Raw genomic sequence first — 20,338 nt, 5'->3', positions numbered from 1 at the left:
GAAACAGGAAGGGAAGATGAGACAATATGGGAGGGAAAAGCAAGAAGCAGAGATAGGAGGAGAAGGGGAAAGGAAAAGGCTGGCAAAGGCATATATATGATTAGACACAGGAGAAGAAAAAAGGGTATGCAAACTGTAAAACAGAAAGAGGGGGAGATATGAATAGATAAGAGAGGGAATGAGGGGGGAAAAGGAAAAAAAGAAGGGGAAATATGGGAATAGGAGTGACACAAGGGGGTGAGAAAAAAGCATTGTTTGCTTTCCACTCATGAATTCACAACACTATAATGCACAAATATTTCAATCCAAGCAGCATATGCATCAAAGTAAAAACAACAAGGAGTCCGGTGGCACCTTAAAGACTAACAGATTTATTTGGGCATAAGCTTTCGTGGGTAAAAAAACCCTCACTTCTTCTTCAGATGCAAGTGAGGTTTTTTACCCATGAAAGCTTATGCCCAAATAAATCTATTAGTCTTTAAGGTGCCACCGGACTCATTGTTGTTTTTGTGGATACAGACTAACATGGCTACCCCTGATATTATGCATCTAAGTGTTTCCTAAAGAAGCACATATGGAAAGCAATAAGTACAAGAGAACTGGTGAAGGGGAACCTAGGATTTACAAGTTCACAATGTAATGTCTGGATTCCTCTCATCTCACTGTCAAGGTGCCTTTGCTTATTCCAACAAGATATCCATTCCTGCTACCCAGTGAATGTATGTCAGAGGGAAGGAAAGAAGAAATCTCTGTCACATTCATGGGTGAATTTGCATACAGTCCTGCATCTGACCACTGAATAGTGCTAGAAATGGGTGTGATTAAGTGGAAGATCCAGGTTATTTTAAATTTGCAATGCTTGAGTTCCCTTATCATGCCCTTTAAGTGCAGCTCTGCTTCTGACACTAACAGAAGGAAAGTTGGAGTCACATAGGGGTTAACTAGAAGAAAAAAGAGTAAGACAAAAGTAGATTATAAATATTGATATGGGAAATGAAAACTACAGCACATTGCTGCTTATGCTTGAACTAATATACAAAATAAACGATCATATAGGAAAACAAGATGGGCAAATATGAACATATGAGAGATACCTCCATGTGTATAGCTGTTTACTATAGAAGGAACTGTAACACTTCTCTGAGTCTATGGCTGACCTATTCAGCTATTACAGATCAATTCAAGACACTAAAACAAATCGCATGGGGTAGCAAATTACAGGTCTAGAAATGGGCAGTTTATCTCATGAGACTATAGCTATATGGGAAAAGCATAAAATGACTTATGTAGAACTTTTTTTTTCAGATTTGACTTTATACCTCACCCTACCATAGAATCATCAAAGATCAGATGTTGTTTTTTTAAAACAGATTTTCCCACTTCAGCATTATCCACACCAGGACAAACTGGGCAGAAATACTGCAGTCCACATCCACATTTGAAAATGTATGGCAAAGATTTTGAAAATAAAACAAACAGACTAAAAGGACAAATTGCCTTTCTCTATCCATCACTAAATTGCAGCAGAAAAGTTAAATCACATCACATAAGACAAAAACAAGAAGCAGAATTCCAGACTACCAGAGAAGCTGATTTGGGGCTGATATTTTCCAAAGAGCACAAACTGCCATCCCTTCACTACAACAGAGACAAAGTCATTTCAGGTTTTTTCTACACAACAGTAATCACTACCAATAAACTCAACCAACTCCAATCTCCAGTGGAGAAGCTGTGGGAAATCAGATCACCATATGGTCTGATCTTCCCACCAAGAGCATCTGTGCAGTGGAAGGCCAACTCCTGTCCCTCCCCAGTCTGGCCAGACTAGCAGCTAGGAGCCCCTGGCTCCCAGCAGCACTGGGAGATCAGATTTCATGGGGAAGGGCTTATTTCATGGTCCATGACACATTTTCCACGGCTGTGAAATTGGTAGGATCCTAATGATCAGTCCCAAGAGTAAACCCTATAATTACAATGTAGCTATACAAAACAATAAATAAGAGTTATGGAACAGACTGCAGCTCAGTTCATACAATCAGCTATTTGTAACAATTTCATGCTAAAACTAGTGGACTCCATAGATCAGTGCTTCTCAAGCTATCTGATGTGGGGGACCAGCAATTTTTTTCCCCAATGTGCCAGGGGCCGGTGCCATATTATTATCCTATTCGACACTCTTATGAGGAAACTCGCCGCGGACCAGCAGCTGATGGCTCATGGACCAGTACCGGTCCAAGGACCACCACTTTGAGAAGCACTGTTATAGATGTCATTTATCTGCTGAATAACACCTATGTACCTATGAGGGAGGAAGGGATGAAGCTGTTCCCTAGAAAGGTTTGCACATTCTCCAGAAGTATTAAAACACTTCCACGGAGCTAACAGCCTGGTCTGCATCTGCCAATCTTACCACCCCTTAGAGCTTTTCTGTGTTGAAACTTTGACAACATACATTAAAATACATGGAAATTAAAGTGTACGTTTCCTGATATCCATGTCTTCAGGTTAAAAAATTGCATAAAGTGAGCTGGTGGCCTCAATGTATTTTTAGCAGGCAAGTGTCCAAATCAATCTGAAACACAGACATATTCACAAACACCTAGCAAACATTTGGATGGTACAAAATACATAAATAACAAAAATAGCCGCACTAAGAATAATAGGCAACCTGACTGTTAGCTTCAAAAGAGAGGTCCAGGAGTGAATGGACATGGAAACTGAATTGTTCTGTCACCCTTAGAAATGATCAAGGCTGAGTCACATAAACAGGAGGCAGCATTGTCTAGCTTGTACTACACACCTTTTTGTGCTGTGTTTGTACAGTGCCTAGCACAACTGAGTGTTGGTCCGTGAATGGGGCTCCTACGTGCTACAGTAATACAAAGAAGTACTACCACTATCTGTGCACAGACTGAAGTGATGCTGGTTGGAGAGAGAAAACAGCCCTAAAATATGGTGAGGATTATGGCTGTCCCTTTAAGTGACTGTGTGCGCCTGGCATTTGTTATGAGAGTTTGCAATCAAGAGGGTACAACTGGATCCTCTCTGGTGTTAGCTGATCACACAGCAACAGTGACTCGGATTTCTTTTCTCATCTCTGGATGCGAGGTGGCAGTCTCTTGTTTGGATGTGGACTTTGCTATTGTGATTCATGCCTTTGTCACCTGGAGATCTGATTACTCCAGTATGCACTGCATGGGGCTACACTTTAAATACCCTGGGAAACTGAAACTGGCAAAGAATGCATCAGCCTGCCAGTTAAGCAGGGTCTGAAGGGTACTCTGCAAATGAAGCTCCTGCTCTAAGATTTGCAGTGGTTGGCTAATGGTCTACTGGTCAATTTTTAAGGTGATCTTGACTTGTAAATCCCTGAATGGCTTGAGAAGTTCCTACTTCAGAGACTGCTGGTCTCTCTTTATGTGACACAGCCACAGCTGTGATCTGGAGAGAGATTCATGCTGGATCCCCCTCAATTTAAAAGGAGGCACTCAGCTTTGTAATTGTCCTAAAATAACCCAGATCTGTCGACCTACAGAACTCACTAGAAAGTCCATCTCTTTCCCAAGGCTTTTGGGGAGGAAGGAGAATGCTGAGAGGTGATACTTATGGGTGGGTTTTTTTGGCTGGTTATTTTCTGATGTTTGGAGGCTGTTGCATGCTCTCTTGCGGATATAAGTATGAGTATGTCAGTATTCTCAAAGATCCCTAGAGTCTTGCAAATATTTTTTTCAAGTATTGTGTAAAAACTAAGTAAAATAAAAATGTTTTTTGAAAAAGAGGAATTTAAAATGTGTACATACATACCCTTTTTGGCTTGCTGGTCTTCACAGCTTTCATAGGTGCACGGTCCCCAAGCTGACCAAGCTGAGACTTCACATTCTATTGGACAAGGGATATGGCACAATTGGGTGGTGCTAGGTACAGGTCCTGTGCACAGTTTCCGATCCACAGGCTTGGAGGCTGTATACAATAAAGAAAACGTATTTTTAATACTTGCATAATGCTTTGCTGCAAGTTGACACCACTACTCTTCAGTCAGAAAATCTTCTGTCTCATCATTTTAATCTGATGAAGTAAATGTAAAACTATTCTCTCTAAAAATAAATCTAATGAACTCACTGCATGGACTGAGTCAAACCAGATTATGTGGAATCAGGAAGATTCCACAAATATTGCAGTATTCTCTAGGACCTTGCTCTTGCAGTTAATGAATGGAGAATATTATTACAGTAGTTCTTCACATTGGCCCCCAAACAAATCAATGTTCTGCTCTCTTATTGAGTGCATCTTGACTGGAACAATTGAACCAACAGAAGTGTAAATTTTCATTCACCTTAATAGGGTATTGTAACTTCAAAGCCTAGTCAATCTCATAAATGCTAACACTTCAACTGCACACCAAATTAGAGATACTGCATTTAAATCACTGAAATATAATGATGACAGAGTCTATTTGCTTTCCTTTAACTCTAAAGCCCTTCCAAACACACAGAAAGCACCCACCTAAAAAAGCTGTGCAGTGGTAGCTTTAGTTGGTTCAAGGAAAACTGTATTTAATATGTACTCTGTGCACAGCTTTTTAATCTAGTACATAGGTATAATTGTTTTAATATATTACTTCCAGCAGTGTGTAATCAGTCCACATGGAAGGTATCTGAGCAGGCAGAAACCCTGTTTCTTGTGGACCAGGGAAGGCCCATAAGAGAGCAGAACCACCCTGTTCTCCTACACTGAGAGCCAGGATACAGCCTTCAGTACACTACAGCCCAAGCTCTATTATCCTCCGGGCATCTAGGCGCAATGGGATACCTTTCCTAGCATGTTGGATATGTGTATGCATCTGTCTCCAACCAACAAATGCATTACTTTATTGCAATCCACTTTTACCAATAACTCTCCAGAGACGTATCAGAGGGGTAGCCGTGTTAGTCTGGATCTGTAAAAAGCAACAAAGAGTCCTGTGGCACCTTAAAGACTAACAGATGCTCCAATACATCTGCTAGTCTTTAAGGTGCCACAGGACTCTTTGTTGCTTTTCTCAAGAGAAGATCTTTCATAATTCAGCTCCTCACAAAATTCTTAAAACTAAGCACAGAATATAGATCAGCCATTCAAATTACCTCTGTCCAACTGAACAAAAAGATGTGATTCCCTCAAGTTAAACATCATGACTGCTCCTTCAGAACTGTGCTTTCAAAACAAGAGTTTAATTAATTAGAACTCCGTTCTGCCACCGTTACTCAACATACTCAGCAGTACTTTATGCTGTATATAGTCCCATTGATTACAACTATCTTTACAGCAAGATACTACCCAGAGGGAGTATGGGTGGCAGAATCAGGCTCTTGAGGATCACAGTAACACAGCAACAACAACAGAGGTTTGATGAATGAGCTGCATGCTATTGTTAAGGTAGTGGAGTCTCTTATTCACATGTACATGTGTTGCATGCACCTGCTTCTGCCTGCCTGACCCTTCAGGTAATGCACCTCCCTTTTAGCCACAGGCCCACTAGCGGGCGACTGGAAGCTACATTTTGAGAGGGAGGGAATGAGAAGGCGGCATCCCATGGAACTGTCCTTCCCATCCTGATACTTTGTGCATGGCTTTGTACTGCTTTGCTCCATGAAGCAAAGCTGCAGTGCGGAGAGGGCAAATACCTGTTAAACGTACTCCAGAACTCCCATTTTCTAACAAAAGACGACAACGCTGGAAAGAAGTATTCTAACATATGCACAGTGCTATGGTGGGGCCTAAACCTTATGACACTGAAGACTGCACTGGCAATTTTCCAGAAGCCTGAAGTCTGTTCCTAATGTGCATGATCATCTGCATAAAGTGCATAACTTGTAGCAAAAATAAATGTAAACAAACACATAATTTGCATGTAATTGTATCTTTACTGGATAGCATTTAATAAAAGCAGGAGTTAGCAAGTCGTCATCACTTCTTTGTAGCCTTTATCTTGAATCTTGAGGTCCTTACACAGCTCTTACTCAAACTGCCCTTGAATTCATTGGAAGCTTGCATAAGTAAAGGCGGAGTAAAAAGAAAGACATTTATAACTATAAGGCACAGCCACACTATGGGGGCCTTGTGGAGCCCCAATAGGAGCACAGGGAAGCATTCTTAAGAATGCCTCCTAGAGCCTTTTTAGGCACAAAGGCAGGGTACACACTGCTGCGTTCCTTCATAAGGTGCAGCACGCTCCCTCCAGTGCACCAGTCCTCCTCCTCACTGGTACTTCGAAATATAAACTACTTCTTCCTCTTTAGGAATAAAGAGGAAACCATTTCTGGACTTCCACAACAGCAAAGACTGCAACTGTGTCTGGCCAGAAGGCTCTTTGAACCCTCTCCCACTGGACACCTGTATGAAGACCAGACATGGTATGGCCCTGAGTAAAGACTTCAGCCTCTCTTCCATGAAGAATATCAAGTATACTATTCATATAAAACCTGTTGAATATATCAGCCACTTCAGACATTCATCTATAAGGTATCTTAAGCAAGAAATGCTTCAGGGGTATGTAAATAGTACAAATAACTCTCTCTTTCAATACAACACAATTTTATGCCATCTTGTTTACTATCCTTCAGTGTAACATTAAGTATAAAGTTGTTATGAATGACCGTGTCTGCTACTCATTCAGTTTTACTGAAGTAGCCTGAGAGACCAAAAAAAAAGTATTGCAATGGTGGGAGAGAATAATTATTTGGAAATGTTTCCTGTATTTTAAGTTTCAGAATGTGCATTGCACACATTATTCCGAATTTCTTTTTTAGATGACAGTAAATAAAGCAAATTTATCCCCACTGAATTTTGGTCTTATTTCCTTTGTAGTGATACTGTAGCACAAAGCACATTACAATGATGCACAATACAAATATACTGCTTATTCAGTCACTCCAACTTAACTTAGTCAAATTGCTCCTCACGTGGAAGTAGGAAAAAATTCCAGGTAAAACTTTTTTTCTTTTCTGCTTCAAAATGCAAATTTGGGTTGACCGAAACATTTTGCAAATTTGCATCAATTTTGGTCAATTGTTTTTTACATTAAATTAAATCCCCCCCCCCCCCGTTTTGGTTCACCAAAAATTCCAAAACATTTGGATTTTGGTTAAACCTGAATCTATTTATTATTCAAAACTGTCAGCAAATTGAAAAAAGCAGTTCTTTGCATAGCTCTGATTCCCAGTGTCCACCCCTAAAACACTGTTTTAGCTAAAAACTCATCGACAGTAATAGTTACTGACTGCAAGAAACTTGTCTGGGCTTGATCAGCTTCTCTGATACATCTCAAATAAATGTTGTGAGGAGAGTACACGGCGAATGGCACAGTGCATCTCTGTGCATGACAAAGGGGCATTTCTCTTCAGCCATCATTTCCCCAGTAATTCCACCAAGTCCCTGTGCCTATCTGAAAGCCTATTTCAGTGCTGCCAAAGTCTCAGCAGAGAGTGAGTGTTGAAAAACCATCTGATAGTAGCAAGTCTCAAAAAGTAAAAAATAAATAAATAAATAAAAAACAGGAAAGGATTTTTTTGCTACTATTACCTTCTCATGCATGATATCTCTGTTAGATTTTATATATATAAAAATCTATAAAATCTATCTCACTTTTCATCCAGAGAGCTCCCAAACCACTTTGCTAGCTACATATCTAGGAATCATTTCAGCCAGAGGTGCTAGAATATGATAAAGATTATTTATTTTCTTTACAGTAAATTGCTGAGTTGTGGCAAGCCTAGACCTTCTATTAGTATCTCATCCCCTTTAACTTCAGTGGCTTTCCTCCAGATTTACACCAGTGTAAATGAGCTCAGCATCTGACCCCTTATTGTTTGACTTGAGATGATTTGAAAGAAGAAGCTACTGGATACAAAAGTTCACAGTCAAAAGATGTTTCCTCTCTCATTGCTGCCCCTTTCATATTTTCTTTTCGTGCATTTGTGGTAGAGGTTGCGAATGAGGATGCTTGGTTATTTCATTCCCTGTCAGTGGTGCTGAACATTGAGTCAATAATGCTTAATAATACAAGCTCTGTGTGGTTTTCAGATATTTTGCTCAAATTCTGGACACAAATGAGAACAAAACAGAATGTGTTTTGCTAACAAGCTCTCACTTTCCCCCTGCCAAACCAGAAAATTAGGTTCAGGTTTGGAATGGCTTGCAAGTTAGGGCTGGGAGATTAAACAAAAACAAAAACAAAAACACACACACACACCATCATTCTCTGCTGAACTAGGAACCTCTCTCTTACTGTGTTCTAAAATCTAGAACTTCCCCTTCCTACTAAAGTGGGATAAAAATCAAACAAACAAACAAACTCAAAGTGCTTTTCTGTGCCCTCTTATGGGCTGCTAACTCAGTGTGTCTAGTCCCAAAGAATACTACCTACTAGCAAGTGCCTGGAAAATAATTAGCTATAACTCCAGGAACCCTCTCCTGAGCTCTATACTGTCTAGACGAGTCACTGGAAAATTTCATACAGTAAGGTAGATGCCTACCAGCATGAAGACTGCAGAGTAGCTACATTTTAAAAATTATCACCACAAAAGCACAGACTCATCTCTCTTGGTAAACAGTGGGCTAAATTTACCAAGGATGTGCACCAGCTCCTCCTCTGGCAGAGAATCCCAGCTGACCAGTGTGGCCTCAAAGTGGCCATCATGCGGTCACAGCCAGAGTGGTGCGAGGGATGAGGTAATTCATTGCATTCTCTGGGCTGCTTCTGCCAACAGGGCCACATTGTCACAGGCAGAGCATCTGTATATCCATGCCCCAGCAAGAGCTCACCATTTTTTTCAGGACACTAGTTGCTCTACTTTCACAAAAGCAGAACAAATGAGCATTTTTAAAAAGCCACACTAACAAAATGGATGAAAGAGAACATCACGAGTTTCCTTCCCAGTTTTCTGTAATGTATGTGCTAAAGTTTATTGCCAAACTGTAAAACTACTACTTTAGACTCTGATCCTGCAAACACTTAGGGCTTGTCCTCACTGCCAGGGAGATCGACACTGCTGCAATCAATGCAGCAGGTGTCGATTTAGTGGGTCTAGTGAAGATCCACTAAATTGACGGCAGAGCTCTCTCAGTTGACTTCAGTACTCCAGCTCCCCAAGAAGACTAAGGTAAGTCGATTGGAGAGCATCTATCATCAATGCAGTGCAGTGAAGACACCGGGGTAAGTCAACCAAAGCTACATAGCTGGAGTAGCTTAACTTAGGTCGACTTACCCTGGTAGTGAAGACAAGGCCTTACACACCTATGTATGTCTATGCATGTAAGTAGTCCCTTTCAGTTCTATGGTTAGGTACAAAGTTATATCCATTTTGCAGATGGATAAAGAGAGGCAAGGAGAAGTTGAGTGATTTGCCTAAAGTACACAGCAAGTGAGTGACAGAACAACAGAACCTAGTAATCCTTAATTTCCGTTCCCTGTCCTAACTGCTACACACAATATTCCTGCTCAAATGTAAACTTGTAATTTCTGAAATGAAGATAGTAAATTTCTGAACTTGGCTTATAGGGATGTACCAATCCCGAAAGGCTGGAAGTTTCAGTTTAGATAAACATCCAAAGTTCAAATTCTTATCTTAATTATACAAATATCCTGAATCAGCAAAACAGATCTGGAAATAGGGCTGCCAGCCCTCCAAGATTAATTCCTTGAGAGTCTAGAACAAAGATGAATCTTTAATAGAAGGTTATGTCATATGATGAAAGCTCCAGGAATACGTCCAACCAAAATTGACAACCCTAGCTGGAAATAGCAAAGGAAAGTGGAAATTTTGGAAAACCAAAGAAATTCCCAGCACTTTAGGCCAGGATGGGAAATAGAAGTGAAAGATATTTATCAGAACATTTCAAAAAATGGATAAAGGTTTGGTTTTAATCTGTGCTAATAGTTTGTATTTCAGGTCTGATACTTGATGTGTAAGTATTTTGCCCTCTTATTTCTTTTATTATCTTGAAACTTGTGAGTGAGAGCTCACAGGTACAGTAACAAACTATTTTAGAGAGAAATATACTTTTTTATATATAGACAACATAGTTCTCCCAAAGGGGACAGCGCCTCCTGGCACACTTTTGATTGAAATGTCAGGTAGAAGGCCTTAATTACCTACCTGTTATTTCAAAAGTGATTGATAGAAGTGGTGCAGCACTAGACTTCGACGTGCTCTGTGACTGACTTTCTGAAATAATAGGGAAACACCACTATGAATACGTGAGAATGGAAGTTTCCAAAACAGCCTTACTGAACTGTTTATGAACACAGAGCTACATTATAAGAAGGGGTTTCCCACTGCTAGGATTGGTGGGATTTTTCCCCTCCACTTCTTGAATCATTGCCTGGTTTTAATCACCCCATTTAATCACGCCAAATTGCTGTTTCTAGGGGTGCCCAGAAGCTGCTTTAAAAAAAACCCACAACACTTTTTTTAATCTGTCTCCAAAAATGGAAACATCCCCAGAGCTTTTTAAACAAAAACTCACTTCACCCCTAGTTTGAGCTCTTGAAAAAAGTGTTCTCATGTTTATGCATCCAAAGACTAGTTACATTTTAAACAGCCTTATGGGGCCTACAGAGATTACCTCCTGATGGGCTCTGCATATTCCTGTCACATTATGATAAGGACAGATTTCACACCAGCCTAAGCCAGCAAGACTTCACAGTCTATCCAAATCCTGATCATCATTCTGAACAGTAAGCTGCTGCTGATTTTATTGTTGCCTCTCTTTAGCTCAGAGTTTGTCACCCTTTACTTCTAAGGCTGGGGCATCTAAACTTGGTCCTAGAGGAAATTTGCCAGGTGCCCTGGAGCTGCAACTAATTTGTATTAAATGAAGCAGACTGAAGACTCCCTCCCTCATAAATACGCAGGTGCAACCGATGGCGCATAGAAGTCTCAGCAAACAATGCTCCATCTTAATCCAAGCAGATGTATTAAAATGGATGCTGAGACTGGTAGTCTCCACAAACTGCAGTGCCCAGATTAAAGATGCCCCACACTAGAGAACTCTGTAGGCTACAATGTGGCCACCTCTGTCCTAAATGTTTAGCTATGCATGCCCAAGTCAAGGATATCCTTTCCCCTGGAGAGTGTGGTTGTATTTCTTTGTGGCAATGTAAATACAGCTGCATACCGTATAAAAATAAACGTCATCAGAATTGTGGGCTAAATGCACTTAGTATAATTTACTGTCTTGAAGGAATTCTAAATTACCAATGGATAAGCCGTTCCTTTCAAGTTACTTTTTGCTGCTGGGGAATAATGTATGTTGATGTAAATTACTCACTGAGGTTTTGTTCTTCAAAAATGCAAATAATAATATAGTTGAACTCACCAGAAAAGTATTTTGTTAACTATATAGAACTAGGTGCTTATAAGACCCCAATCACCACATCAACTATCCAACTCATTAACACTATACCTGTTAAGCATGGACTTTCTATTATACACATTCTGCAGATGGAAATTTTTTCCAAGGTCACATATGAAGTCTGTGGCAAAACCAGGAATTGAACCCAAATCCCATTCCAAATGCCTTAAGCCTTCCCCCGCTTTCATCTCCAGAATATTTTTGTATCCAGGACACCTTTGTCAAGGTAAGTATCCTCATGACACTAGGAAAATAACTTCTTTCTTTGGAAAAGGTTAGGGGCCTGATTCTTCACTCACATACACAGGTGTAAATCGGGAGTCACTTCAATGACGTTAATGCAGTTCACTTACACATATGTAAGTGAAAGGAGACCAGGGGATAAGCTTTCCTCTCTCTTTTCTTAAGGAACTGTAGAGGCTACAATTATGAGAAACTTGGTGTTTTTAGTTTGCAGAGATTCTCTTCATATAAACCATTTTTTCCTGTTACAATTTTGGGAATACAAATCCACACAAGTATCAAGCTGAGTTACAGTTTTACACAAAAACAAGAACTCTACATGAAAGTCAGCCAAAATCATCACCTTTTGCCTGGTTTCAAGGAAAAGCCAAGCTTAGTGCTCTTTTTGAACCTGTAAAGTCATTTCACATATATATTTCCACGGTGCATTTACTTTTTTCTTTTTCTAGGTGCAACCTAGAAGCACAGAGAGGTTAAAATGACTTGCACAAGGTCACACAGAAAAGCTCTGGCAGAACTGGGACTAGAACCCAGAGTTCATGATTCCCAGTCTTGTATCTTTCTTACCACAAGACCATCCTACAGTTAAGGAAGCCTTCAGGAAGTCTTATGAAAAACCAGTTCAGAGTAAGATACGGACATTTGCAGAATAAAGAACGAACCCATCCCTCCTGGAATTAAATATTTCCATTTAAATTAGATTTTTAAAAATAGATCGCAGTAACCTATAATAAAATAAGACACTTGTGACAGAAGACAATGGAGGTCAAAAAGCTCCGGCATGCTGAAGTGTTCAGTTTTCACACTAATTCAATTGCAAGTAAATGAAATTTACCTTCTTTTTCCTTGAGGGTATTTAAATAGGAGAGGAGATTTTCATTAGCTTGCACACAGTACACCTCACGGGTTTGAATTCCACCCCCACACAGAGCTGTCTGATTCCCTCGTCTTTTGTCCTGTTGGCTAAGTAAAGGGTCAACACGACATTCTGTCCACTCTGTGGTTCTCCAGCCATACCTAAATCAAAGTAATTGCAAATTGAATTAATTAGTTCTTTAAAACATGTAAAGCCACACAAGGTAATATTTGATTATACAAGACAAAGTGCCCTAATATTGCTGACTCATTATCTAGAAGGATTGGCTCCCCAAAAATCTTTATTTTACAGATATGCATGAGGTTTGGTATTCTACACTGATTAAACTATTTTCCTCGTTATTTCATTTTTGAAAAGGTTACATTTAGGAAGATCTTTATTTAAGTTTAATCAGTGGAATTTATTATTTTACTGCAAGGAAGAACAAAAATGTTGCATGGAAAGAAATTGAGTTGTATGCTCAAATCTGCCAATCCCCAGGTTTGTGACTCTTACCACTTGTTTAGAACTAGACAGCTAGAATAAAGCAACACAACAAAAATCAAAGAAATGTGCACACTGAGAAACATAAGACCTGGAAAAAAAAAGAAAAGGAAAAGCCTCCAATTTACCTTTGATAAGAAGCATGAATGCTCCTCCTGTATATCAAGGCAAAACTATAATTGTACTTCTTTTTTCAAAAAATTATTTCAGTGAGTTCTTTTTTCACCATCAAGAGTAAGATGGCTTCTCTGCAGTGCTCAAACCCCCCTGCTGAGTACTGACGAAAGAAGAGAAGCTGTGAGCTTTCTCATCAGTGAGTGCATAAGAAAGAAGGTCTATGACTCCAGCTTAAAACCCCAGTCAGACTTATGAATTGAAAGACACGTCACAGGCTTCTCTGCCCAACAAGTACTTTAAGGCAATATCAAGGGAATCATTTCCCGATGCTGCTGAAGATGGAGAATGATGATATTTCTCCTCTTCAAGGAAAATGATGTTCCATAGTCAAAACGCGCAGATGCAAAATGGCATGACATCAAATGCTATTTCCCCAACAGTTCTTTCCAGGCAGATAAAGAAAAAGCACAGTTGTGACTGTTAATATTCATTTCAATTAGATGCTAATGATGAAAGCAATCTCCTGAATCTAAAGTGCTTGCTTGCAGTCAAACTTCCTACACTCTAAACAGGACTAATTTATTTACTACCACTTTTAGCTTCTTCCCAGCCTGATTTAGGGCTCAGTCTTGCCTTCTTTAATCAGCCTAAACTCCCAGTGAAGTCAGACAGGAGTTTGGCTGCTCAACGTTTGGGGATTGGTCTTGCTTTGAGCAGGGGGATGACCTCTTGAGGTCCCTTCCAACCCTATGAATCTATGAATGCATACCAGCTTCTTACTGTGTAAGACGCTTGGTATGTGATTGTGTGCCCTGTACTTCAAACAAACAATGATGGATTCTAGAAGAAAGGGTCTGTGGGAAAAATCACCACTGAATCAATAAATTTGTTTTACTATGACCTTAAAGCTGGTTCAAAGTAGTGCACATAAGTGTATCAGTGTGTACACACATGTTCACATTTTAGAAGTCAGCATTTACAAAGTCACGTAAGTTATTTCTCTATATTTGGAGTAGGAAGTAACTTCAGTACAACTGTAACTACATGCAAATGTTAGCTTTTAGTGGGATCGCTGAATATGCACACACACAAACCAAATCCTAGTATTTTCTTTTAAATGTACTTGTATTGTCAGTCAAATCATTATCAACATGCTGCACTCTCCCACAGGAAGTACAGTATTCATTTTCATGGGGTGGGGTACACATTAACACTTACGTAACACATGGTGCCACACCATCTCCTTGAGAGCTACATTGCTCTATTTCTTCTAGCTCTGGGCATTCACTTTCACTGCCAATAGGAAACTGCTTAATGGTCCGTGTTCTTGTACGATTTCCTTTCAGGGATGTCATATCAAAACATGTTTTGGAACAGGGGCTCCACTCAGACCACTCCGACACCTGGCACTCCTTAGTGATCACACAGGACTGGAAGGTAATTGGCAACTTGTCTTGTTGGCAAAAGCTGTAAAAAGAGCAATAAGATTTTAAGTACCTGTGTTCACAAGCAGTTATGAATCCCTATATGACTATGCTATTCCCTGAACTGAACAATGAACACATTTAGGAAACATTTATTTCTGCTGAAAACTGCGGATTATTTTGAGGATGTGTTAGGCCACATCTTGCAAGTCCTCACTCACACAAAGCTTCCTCTGACTTTAATTGTCTGCATAAGAGTTGGGTGAGTAAGAACTTCTGGATATGGCCAGTCAAATATAGTATAGCACACTGCTTTTTAGAGAGGGAAAAAGCAATAACGTTTTAAAGAAATACTGGGGTCAAATGTTAAATATAAATTTTTACCTACCTGTCTTCCCTGTATGATAATACAATAAATGAAAATGAATCACAGTTTGCATTAATTTTTTTTTAATTCCACCTTGGTTTGTTTGGCATTGTTTGAAAAAAGGAATTATCAGCATCAGAGATGCTCACAATGTGAAAACAACTGGTCAGACAGTGCTGGCTCCTCCTCAGTGGCAGCTGATCAATTACTTTAAAAGACAGCTACAGATATATTAAATACTTTTCCATGTAAGCAATTGATATAGTTGCCACAGAGATGTAACATAATCTGTAGGAGTCTGAAGGGAGTTGTGGTGGCTGTATCAAGATATAGCCCACACTATGAAATGGAGCATAAATGTGGTATTTAATTCCCTTTTCCTAAGGCAATCTATCTGCTTCAACTCTATATGAGCTTGGCTTCACTCACAATGTTACGTAGGCTTTCAGGGAGACTTATGTTCTTAAGTGCCTACATAACTTTTGAAAAGGGGACTTCCGCACTTTTGAAAACATTTATTCTACAAAAGAAAAGTTAACCCATTTGCTTTATAGTTTGATTCACAATAAGAAAAAAAAATCTACAGCAAAACTCAAGTAAAACAGCATTGACTAGACTTGTCATAATATCAACTCTTTAATCATAGTTACAATAATTCATATTCATCATACTTGTTCTAATATAGGCTACTGTAACCAGTCAGGAAAAAGATCTACACGTCATTGTAGATTGTTCAGTGTAACACTCTGCTCAGTGTATAGCAGCAGTCAAAAAAGCAAACAAATGTTTTGATGTATTTAGAATGGTATAGAAAATAATACTGAAAATATTATGATGCCATTACACAAACCAAAGGCATATCCTTCCCAGGAATAGTGTGTTCATTGCTGGTTATTTTATTTAACAAAGGATATAGCAGAAAAAGAAGGAGGGGTCTCAACTGAGGCCAAGATCTTAGCATGATTTTAAAAAGGATAGGACATTTATGATGGCTACGTTAGGAATGAACACATTTTATATGAATGTGCTTCTGCTTCAGTGTAGAAGACAACTACTAACTGATGGGGGAATATGAAAAACTTCCTTTGGGGAAAGATTATTCTATAATGGACCATTATGAGATTTCTTGCACATTCCTTTGAAGTATCAGGCACTGAACTATATGGATCACTGGTCAGATCGGGTATGACAATTTCTATGTTCCTAACAGCAGGTACATATGTATTGATTTTGCATGGAAACACTTTTTAATGACTGTGAACAAGAGCCATATTCCATGTGGATTCTTATATGTACAGTGTTTGTGGATCCTTCTGGATGAAAGGTGCTAGACTACCATTCCCCTCCTGAGTTCCCTACAGATATTTATGGGACTTTTCTTGCAAATAATATTAGAGTGGAAAGCATGCATAAAAGAGAAGACAAACAAATATACGCTTCAGCCATGTTTGATCATAGGGGAATTTAATTAGGGGCCTAGGTTGTCATGGTTTCATGCAACAGAATTGCTGTTTAACTACACAGCAGCTTTGGTGTTGGTCAGTGGCAGGATATGACCTAATAATGTGGGAGAACAAAAGATAGACCTAAATCATATGGCTAGGATTCAGTGTTGCATCTCTACAGGGGCAAGCAGGATAAAGGTAGATTTAAGTCACGTTTTTACCTGATTATTATGGGCTTCTCCAGGAGCTGGTGTAGCCTATAATAATCAGGTGTAGCTCCTGGAGTTGGGTAGAGCAGCCAGAAATTGTTCTACTTCATGAATCCTCTCTTCATTCCACCACTCAAGCTGCCTATGGGCTGATCTACAGCCCAGGACACCCAAGAATCCCCGGAGTAGTATACGCTATGAGTACTCCTCTTCTATCCCCTTTCCACCCATGGCACACCCTCTAAACCAGACTTGCGTGGGGGGCGGGGAAGAGGTCTGCGTAGTTCTAGTTTCAGTGCCCTATGCAGTACCTGAGGAGGGCAGTTCTATCCCACCAGGCTTCGGGGCTTTCACAGCACCTGTATACTTCTACAGGAACCATACAGGGGCTGTAGCAGGGTCCAAAATCCTACCATATGAACGTATCATTTCAGGTAGGACACTGGACAGAGTTACAAATGAGAGAGAGGAAAAAATGTGAGAAAAGTATAAATATATTAAGGGTGAACTGTAAGGCTAAAGTGAAAACTGAGCTGAGCCCAGATATGCTTATACTAAGCAGGTAGCTGGGAGAAATCAGCATCAGCAAAGAAGCATTTTTCAGAAAGTATTTTTCTACTTTGTAAAATCACCTGGTATTTTTTAGTTCACCAAAGACCTCCATAGAATGCATTGTCCCACGACATCCCTGAAAACAGGTGCTTGTCAATGCACCAAGTGTCCTACTAAAATCAAGTAGTTTGGTTCCATATTATTAACCCAGATCCTGACACTGACCTTCATCCAAAACTTCCATAATGTTGGAAATTGTTCACATGAGAGCATGGCAGCAGAGGGCCCTTAACTAACTTCCCCTCTGACTACAACGTGAACGAACAGCAAGTTTCATACACATGAAGTTGAATGTTTACAATAATTTTCCTCTCTGGAGAAGTGAATGTCCCTTTCTAAACAACTGAATATTACAATCCTTAGATTTGTCTTCTCTATTGTTTCACTACATTTGTTATAGCTTGGCTCCAGCTGTCATGTTGTGCGAAATGTTTCCTCTTATGGTGATGCCAACATCAGTATCTGAACTGATTAGTGGAGGAAGCCTAAATGTACCCACAATGCATTGGCAGAATAAATACCCTGAGCCTCTTATGGGTCTTTCAATTGGCTTTGAAAATGAGCACCAACCCTTCCAAAATATGAACATTTGCTTTAGAGAAAAAATATGGGTAAGGTAATATCTTTTATTTGACATATTTTTGTTGGTGAGACAGACAAGTTTTTGAACTTACACAGAGCTGTTCTTCAGGTCCCCCTTCTTCAGGTCACCTGAAAAGAGCTTTGTAAGTGTTAAAGCTTAGAAGTTGGTCCAATAAAGAGATATTATCTCACCACATTCTCTCTCTAAGAAGAGTACTGAAATGGCTTTGCAGGCTGCCTAGCCAGTTCTACTGAAACCGGAACTAGAACATTAAAACTGGCCAGGATATTGGGGCTGCCTTTCAAAACTGTATTTTTGTTCTGTACCTAGCACACTGGGGTCCTGGCCCATGCTTGGAGGTCCTAGGCACAACAATAATACAGATAAAGAAATTAATTAATAATAATAAACCTAGGACAGTTCCTGCACAATTAGGACATCTGGCCAATCTAGAAAGCAAAATTAACAGAAATGTGAGCTTCACACCAGGACATCTTTTAGCATATTCTGAGACATCATTCCACAAAATAAACATTTAATCCTGGACTATTTCCCATCACACCAACTGCCATTTATGTTCAAATACAGGAAGGCAATGACATGGGGTTTACAAGTCTAATATGAGATTTCACAGCGGAGTACACGTCATTCACAATAAACTCAATGTATTCATCAGAGCTCAGATTTAACAAGAATTAATATTTGCTACTTCTACACACACAGCATAGCAAGATGCCTAATAAAGTAAATTCAAGTGAAGCCATCTCTTTGGTTAGTGTTTTTCTCCCTCCCTCCCCACCCCCGTCCTTTCTATTCCTCCTATATTGCCTCTTATCAGCTTTGACTTCTTGTCATTTTTTCCCTTTTATGGTACTTTCTCACCTATTATTCCCTACTTTAATTCTCAACATACTAGAGGTCTGTTATGTTTATTTTCCCTCTAGGTGATTTCCCTTTTGATTACATTCAAATTTTTCCATTGTTCTGAAATGAATAGAATGGCTACAATTCAGCAGGGAGACTGCTGCCAAAAACTCTGGGCACTTAGGAAAAACAAAAATAGTGGAAAACTGAGTTGTTATTTCCAGCTCTTAGTTCAATAAAGCCTCCTATGTATTAAAAAGGACACTAATTCAGGATTAAATCACTAAGAAATACCAACAGTAGTAAATAAGCTATTCAGATATACAGATTTAACTGTGTACGAAACAGTGATCGCTTGGAGGAAGAACAGACACAGGGAATGTCTACCATGGCAAAGAAAAGTCCTGGAGGCCACAAGTCTCAGAGCCTGGGTCTACAGACTCAGGCTTGTGGGGCTTTGTACTATGGCACTAAAAACAGCTGTGTAGATGTTCCAGCTCCAGCTAGAGCTTGCGCTCTGAAGCCCAACCCACTCCCTGGGCTTCAGAACCAGAGCTGTTATATCTACGCAGTTAGTTTTATTACTTTAACACTACCCCAAGTCTGTAGACCTGGGCTCTGAGACTTGCTGCTGTGAGGGCTTTTTTTTTTTTTTTTTGCGCCATGTAGACATGAAGAGACTAAAGTTCTTTATATTTTGCAGTATACCGGCAAATAATGTGATGCATTTTAAACTTTTATTGGTGTTAGTTTTTCCTCATTGGTTTTTCTTTCACCTAAGATTTGTTGGTTTTATTTTTTCATTGACTTCTGGGGCAAGATCCTAACTCCTGCTCCAGCCCCTTTATACAGAATGAAAGGACTGGAGCAGCAGAAAAGTTCCTGCACAGCTGGTAGAGGATTCCTCCAATGCAAGAACTGTGGAAGAGCACCTCACAAGCATAGGTGTAGGCCCAGAGCTAGCTATGTTATGCTGGAGGCCCCTCTAGCCCCTATTACAGCCTAGTGTTGGGAGAATAGCCCTGCTCCCCTGCAAGTTCTACTCTGTGCCTCTTAGGGTATTGAGGTGCTTGAGGTGTAATTTCCAGCTTGGGCAGATATACTTGCAGTAGCTCTTATCAAGCTAGCATGCTAAAAATAGCAGTGTAGGCAGAAGGATGGGCTTGCCGCCTGAGTACAATCCCATCTGAAACCCTAGGTACATTCTCCTGTGGCTAGCCCATCCCACTGCTTGTACCTCTGCAGCTACACTTCCATTGTTAGTGTGCTAGCTCAGGGTTACAGTGGGCATGTCTACCTGAGGTGGAAGTTACATCTCTAGTGCAGACATACCCTCACACTAGCTACTTTGTGCTGCATCTCTATGGGTGTGTCAGCACTTACACCACTACAGCAGCACAGGTGCAACGTTGCAGCTGTGCTGCTGAATATCACTTCCGTGTAGACGCTACCTATGCTGACACGAGGGGTTCTCCCTTCAGCATACAAAATCCATCTCCACGAGAGGTGACAGGTAGGTAAACAGAAGAATTCCCCCATCAACCTAATACTATCTAAACACCAGGGGCTAGGCTGGCATAGTTCTGTATCTCAGGGGTGTAGATTTTTCACACAACTGAGAGACACAGCTATCCCAATGCACGTTCCCAGTGCAGACCAGCCCTGAAATTCAACATTACATTAAGGATGATAAACAAAGAGGGGCTGATCTACCAACTTTTAG

The 20,338-nt window shown here is 40.0% G+C and overlaps 1 protein-coding gene across 13 annotated transcripts in view; it reads right to left on the bottom strand.

Moving 5' to 3' along the window:
* The window catches only part of THSD7A (thrombospondin type 1 domain containing 7A), a 549,183-nt gene that overhangs the window by 166,124 nt on the left and 362,721 nt on the right, over nt 1–20,338 (bottom strand). For 12 of the 13 annotated variants that reach the window (XM_045005791.1, XM_045005789.1, XM_045005783.1 and 9 more), the window contains 4 exons: nt 14,330–14,578; nt 12,470–12,651; nt 10,134–10,202; nt 3,805–3,960 (listed from right to left, as the gene is read on the bottom strand). In XM_045005791.1, coding sequence (XP_044861726.1) covers nt 3,805–3,960; nt 10,134–10,202; nt 12,470–12,651; nt 14,330–14,578 — 656 coding nt within the window. The remainder of the gene's footprint in view (nt 1–3,804; nt 3,961–10,133; nt 10,203–12,469; nt 12,652–14,329; nt 14,579–20,338) is intronic. The other variant, XM_045005790.1, reaches the window with a different exon arrangement.

The sequence above is a fragment of the Mauremys mutica genome, chromosome 2 (assembly GCF_020497125.1).
Source record: "Mauremys mutica isolate MM-2020 ecotype Southern chromosome 2, ASM2049712v1, whole genome shotgun sequence".
In the NCBI taxonomy this organism is placed as follows: domain Eukaryota; kingdom Metazoa; phylum Chordata; order Testudines; family Geoemydidae; genus Mauremys; species Mauremys mutica.
Note: the sequence above shows the minus strand (reverse complement) of the source record. Positions and strands in the feature narration are given on the sequence as shown.